Source organism: Bison bison, unplaced genomic scaffold (genome assembly GCF_000754665.1).
Source record: "Bison bison bison isolate TAMUID 2011002044 unplaced genomic scaffold, Bison_UMD1.0 scf7180017864371, whole genome shotgun sequence".
In the NCBI taxonomy this organism is placed as follows: domain Eukaryota; kingdom Metazoa; phylum Chordata; class Mammalia; order Artiodactyla; family Bovidae; genus Bison; species Bison bison.
In genome coordinates, this window is record NW_011494943.1 from 6,892,952 (window position 1) to 6,898,790 (window position 5,839).

Below are 5,839 nucleotides of genomic sequence, written 5' to 3' on the forward strand. Positions count from 1 at the left end.
GCTGGCCGCAGCTGCCCCTCGGCCAGGAGCGCCCCCCAGGGATCCCGAGCCCACCCCAGCCTTACACTGATCCGCTCGAGCATCGTTGAGGAAGTAGAGGATGGGAACCAGGATGTCTAGGACGTCACTGCTCTTCAGCACAAAGAAGAGGAATTTCTGGCGGAGGGAGCGGAGATGGGTGGGCGGGGTCAGGAGAGGGGAAGCTCTGCCCCGCCCCTCCCAGAAGTCTCCTTAGATGCCCTCCGCATCCCAGGGGTGGACCGCTACCGGCCATCCCGCGCCCCCGCACCGCCACAGGGGCCGGCCCACCTTGTTGAAGTCGCAGAGCTTCCAGAACAGGACCAGCAACTCCTGATGGAACTGGATCTTCTTGGTCGAGTTGGGCAGGTAGGTCTGGAGCAGGGGGTTGGACAGCAGCCGGGCTATGCCCTTGAGGATGAACTGGAAGTCCTGGGTGGGGTATGGGCAGGGACCTGTCCAGTCTGGCTCCCTGCAGTCCCGGCTTCCTGGCCAGGCCCCCCACATATGCCTCCTCTCCCCCGACTCCCACCCCACCCAGAGCCTGATTCCCACCGTCAGAACCAGAGGGGCCCAGGTTCCAGCGTCATCAACAGCTGCCCTGGGGGTAGCCCCTCAGAAGCTGGGTCCAGGGCAGGCCTAGAGAGCTTACTTCTCTACCAGACGACAGGCTCCCCATCTACACACTGGACTCCTGCCCACCTTGACTCCTGTGGACAGCTGCAATCCTCCCGCCCCTTCCCAGCACCCTGTCACACGTGAGGAACAGTCTATTCTAGAAAAGCTGTCCATCACTGAGCACCTGTTCCCTGGACAGTGCTCTCAGCCCATCCTCACTACAAGGCAAGGAGGCGGTTCCTGTCCCCACATCACAGCTGCAGAGCTTAGAGTCCTGGGGCACAACAACCTCCCCCAAGGTCACAAGACACAGGAACCCAGGTCTGACTGGCCTTTCTATCCACTGTAATTCCCCTACCAAACCCACCATCAGAGCCACCTCCTCTCGCAAGTCTTCCCAGCTACCCTCCCCCAGTTGAGGCCATCAGCCCTTTTCTGAGGCTCAAGACCCTTGCGGTCCAACCCCGAGTCCACCGGGACCGTGGTTCCTTCAGGTAGGGGTCAGGACTCTCCCTACTCCCAATCTTATCTGCATCCTCTCACCCCCTGCAAGGTCACAACCTTTGTGGGGAGTGGGCATCAAGAACCCACAGGAGGACTTCCCTGGTGGTACAGTGGATGGGAATCCACCTACCAAATCAGGGAACATGGGTTCGACCCCTGGTCTGGGAAGATCCCAAAAGCCACGGAGCAACTAAGCCAGTGCACCACCGCCACTGGGTCTGTGTACGGCAGCTGCTGAACCCGGCGAGCCCAGAGCCCACGCTCCACAGCAAGAAAAGCCACGGCAGTGAGAAGCCGGTGCATCGCAACAAACAGTGGCCACTGCTCACGCAAGCAGAGAAAGCCCGAGCACAGCGAGGGAGGCCCGGCGCAGCCAAAAAATTACGTACTTAAAAAAAAAAAACCGCCAGAGCAAGAGCATCGTTCAACTCACCTCCTCTCGATGGATGCGGGACAGGTAGTTCACAAACAGGTTCTCGGGCCCTGGAGGCTGCAGAGGGTGGAGCTGGGGCTCAGCAGGTGCCCTCACCCCCCACCCCTGCCCTACCCCAGGCCTAGATGGCAGTGCCCCCTCTGACCCCAGACACCCCCACGAAGTGCCCGCCGGACATCCCTTGCCGGGCTGCTGGAGGGGGTGCCACCCGGCAGCCCGCCCTCTCCCATGCTCACGTCAGCATCGTCCATGGCGGTGCCCGTGGTGGTGCCGTCCACGGTGGGGTTGGCGCTGGTGGCGCTGTCGTGGTCCAAGGTGACGATGAGCACCTGGGCCGCTTCCTCCACCAGGGGTTCCCGGTAGTCGGAGAAGAGCAGGTGGTTATAGGGGATCCCGTAGCCCACAGGGTCATAGGCACACACGGTGTTCAGGAGCGAGGTGAACAGGGGCAGGGCATGTCTGCGCAGGAGAGGAGGGGGCTTCAGGGACTCTGCCCACCGTCCACTCGCAGCTGCAGCCGGGTGGGCAGGTCGACCAAAAAGACCCCTCATCCCCCACTGTCTCAGTGCCAGGCTGTGGTCTGGGGACCAGGGAGCAGCCCCAGGAGCTCATCCCCCTCCTTGGCTGTATCTGGGACGCTGGCCAGGATGGTTGGGGGCCAGAAGGAGTTCATTACCAAGACAGGGATGGCCAGTCCTGAGGGGCTCTTTGTAGAGTATCATGTCCACACCCCTTAGATTTTTCACCCCCAGGGGTTGAAGCCTATTGTGGGTTTTTTGTTTTTTTTTTTAAGTTTTTTAATATATATTTTTGTGACTGCTCCACACGCTACAGCTGGGATCTTAGTTCCCCAACCAGGGATAAACCTTCAACCCCCTACACTGGAAGTGCAGAGTCTTAACCACTGGACTTCCCGGGAAGTCCCTAAAAACTACTTTGTTTTTTTAGAGCAGTTTTAGGTTCAGAGTAAAACTTGAGGGGAAGGCAGAGATTTCCCATAGATTCCCTACCCCGACACACACACGGTCTCCACCACCATCCGCATCCCCCACCAGGGTGGCACATTTGTTACAACTGATGAGCCGACATCAACACATCACTGTCAACCGAAGTCCACAGTCTACATCAGGGTTCATTTCTCTTTTTTTGGCTGTGGAATCCTATTTCCACCAGGGCTCAAACATGCACCCCCTGCAGTAGAAGTGTCAAGTCCTAACCTCTGGACCGCTGGAGAATTCTCGACACTGTGTCATCTACGGGCTTGGATAAATGTATAAAGGACATGTCTCTGAGGTTTCTGCAGGGCAGGTACCCTCCCTCGGGGCCTCAGAGAAGCGCTGGAGGCCCACAGGGAAGGCAGGAAGCGAAGCACGCGCCCCATTCCCCAGCTCCCAGGCCACAGAAGGCCTCCATTCAGAGACTTGTGAGGTGTCAGAGGTCAAGCTCCTCATCTTACAGATGAGGAAACTGAGACCCAGGGAGGTTCATCAAGTGGCAAAGGTGGCCGTTTGCCTGATAAGGCTGGGGAGGAAGAAAACCCTGGCCAGCTTCCAGCTGTGCCTGGTGGGAGAGCCACCTGGACTCTCTACTTCTGGGGGTTGTGCCGGGGTAAGGCTGGGCGGAGGGGCTGCAAAACCTGAAGATGGGGCGTGTCATGTGGGAGGCAGAGTCTGGAAGAGGGTGAACCTCGACACTTAGGGGCACTAACCCCGTGTTGCCAGTACAGCCCCGGGCACAAGAGGAGCTGCACAGCTGGAGCATTCGGACCTGCTGTAAGTATGCAGTCCTGCCATGTGACACCTTCGCGAACTCATACGCTCCCCAGAGCCCTTAAGTGCCCCCACGTGGGCCGGGCGTCCCCATTCTTCAGAGTATTCAGCACACCCCCACCCACCCACCATTTAAACAGCACTGCCCAGGAAGTTCCCTGGGTAGGACTCGGCCACTGCCGTGGGCCTCGGCTCAATCCCTGGTCGAGGAGCTAAGATCCTGCAAGGCCACACAGCATGGCCAAAATTAAATAAACTAACACAAGCTACATGTAGCTACGGACAGCTTAACATGTGGCTGGTCCGAAGGGAGATGTGCCATAAATGTAAACTACACACCAGATGAAAAGTGAATGCAAAACATTTCAATAGCTTTTAGTGATTACACCTCAAATACTGATGTTTCAGACATATTGGGTTAAAAGAAATACATAATTAAAATTAACTTCACCTGTTTCTTTTTCAACTTTTTAGATGCTGCTACTAGAAATGTCTAAACTGCATATGTGGTTTGCATTATCCTTCTACTGGACGGCGCTCTAGATGGAGGACCCAGGCACCCTTCACCCAGGGCCCCCAACAGGGACCGCGCTGGTGTTAAGGTGCGGCTGTTGTTATAGGTCATCACCACCAGGGGGCAGCGTGCCTCCTCAAATAAGACACATTCGCCAGCAAATGGCCTCAGTGCCGGGCTGCCTACAAGCGGGAGGTGGGGAAATCTAAAGGCAGGCCAGGGGCCCCTCACCTGTTTTCTGTGGAACAAAAAAACTGCACCCACGGATTGATGCTGCTGCTGTCCGGAGCTGGGGGCAGGTACATGGCCTCGGAGAAGCAAGTCAGCAGCAGTTTCAGCAGCTCCATCCTTGGGCAGAGAGGACAGGAGAGAGCCTACCCTGAGGTTCCCAGTTCCCCTGAAGGAGCGCATGCCCACCCCGTCCAGCTCTCCTTCAGGTCCATGAAAAGAAGTGACTCCGTCTTATCCCTGTGATGCTGAAGCAAGGTCACGAGAGAGCAGGGTCTCCTCTGTTACTGTTTAGTCCCTAAGTCTCGTCTGACTCTTTGCGATCCCATGGACTGTAGCCTCCAGGTTCCTCTGTCCATGGGATTCTCCAGGCAAGAATACTGGAGTGGGTTGCCATTCACTTCTCCAGGGGATCTTCCAGACTCAGGGATCAAACCCAGGTGTCCCGCATTGCAGGAGGATTCTTTACCCCTTAGCCACCAGAGAAGCCAAGGGTCTCCTTGGAAGACCCCCACACATGGCTCCCTCTCTGAGCTGTGCAGGGGCCAGGCCTGGGGTCCAGCCTGAACCAGCTCACCGATTCATGTCATGGATGTAGTTGGGCTGGGGAGAGTGAGCAAAGCCCACGCCAGCCTCCCAGATGTATTCACAGCTGTCCAGGGAGTGAATGTCCTCCGCCGAGTCCTAGGGACAGTGTTAGGGAGAAATCAGACCCCTACTTTCCTTGGTGGGGGGGCAAAGACCCTCATCTCTCCTAAAGACAGACCCTCAAAGCACCCCGGGTGCTAGGAAAGCTCATTTTCCTTCAGTCTGGTGCTTGCTCAGTCCAGTGCGATTCAGGAAGAGGCAGGGAGTGAGCAGAGTAGAACTGGGGCCCCGATGGTGTGTGGGCACGCGGGGTGGGCAACCTCAAGGTCAGTCCACTGCCCTCCGGAAGTGAGCGGCCAGGCCCCCAGTACGCCAGCCCGCCCCCCCCCCCCACCCGCGGCCCAGGCCAGGACAGTGGGTGCTTGTGCCCTGCCTCCCGGATACAGAGGGCAGGGCCCGCACCAGCTGGCTCCCCTCCAGCCGTGCCAGCCGCCACCCCCTCCTGGGACCATGCGTGCCAGGCAGCCTGGCCCTCCCAGGGCAGTCCCTGCCCCAGGGAACTTCAGCCGGCCCCGACCTGGGACCAAGGCCCTCCTGGGCCAGGGGAGGGGGCTGAGGGCTCTCACCACAGTGCTCCTCCGGTGGCTCTGCACCGTGAAGTCTGGGCAGAAGAGCAGGTCAGCAATGGCCAGGAGCAGGGACTCAGCCAGGGGCCGGGCGTTCTCGTCGTCATCCTCTCCCTGCTTGGGACACGGCCCGCAGAGGCCCCTCAGTTGTGGCTGCCGAGGAGAGGCAGTCCCAGGACTTGGGGAGGGGTGGAGGACAGGGTCGGCCCAAGCAGGCACCCATGGTGGAGGGAGACAGGAAGCAAGGCGGGGGGGGAAGGAACAGGAAGAGGACCCCTAATCACTCCCAAACCTCCCAAGGCAGAAGGGGGACAGTGGGGAGCAGGGCCTGGGAGCAGTCAGGAGGCCTCCCCCCTGACTGGGAGGGGCCGGGTGAGCCCCCTAAACTCAAGAGCCTCAGCCCTGCTGAGAATCACTGGGTCCACCCACCCAACACTGTGTACCCCTAGTTGCCTGGACAGAACCCCAGGGAGGGAATGGGGTAAGTGGGGGGAGGGCCCAGCTGCCCTGCCCCCATCTCTGCCCAGCTGCAGGGGCAGGG

The 5,839-nt window shown here is 59.0% G+C and overlaps 1 protein-coding gene across 1 annotated transcript in view; it reads right to left on the bottom strand.

Moving 5' to 3' along the window:
- Positions 1–5,839, bottom strand: part of HID1 (HID1 domain containing) — a 21,063-nt gene that overhangs the window by 7,957 nt on the left and 7,267 nt on the right. The window contains exons 4-10 of the mRNA XM_010856492.1: positions 5,299–5,412; positions 4,662–4,768; positions 4,088–4,204; positions 1,810–2,032; positions 1,574–1,630; positions 310–450; positions 66–156 (exon numbers count right to left, since the gene is read on the bottom strand). Of these exons, the coding sequence (XP_010854794.1) occupies positions 66–156; positions 310–450; positions 1,574–1,630; positions 1,810–2,032; positions 4,088–4,204; positions 4,662–4,768; positions 5,299–5,412 (850 nt within the window). The remainder of the gene's footprint in view (positions 1–65; positions 157–309; positions 451–1,573; positions 1,631–1,809; positions 2,033–4,087; positions 4,205–4,661; positions 4,769–5,298; positions 5,413–5,839) is intronic.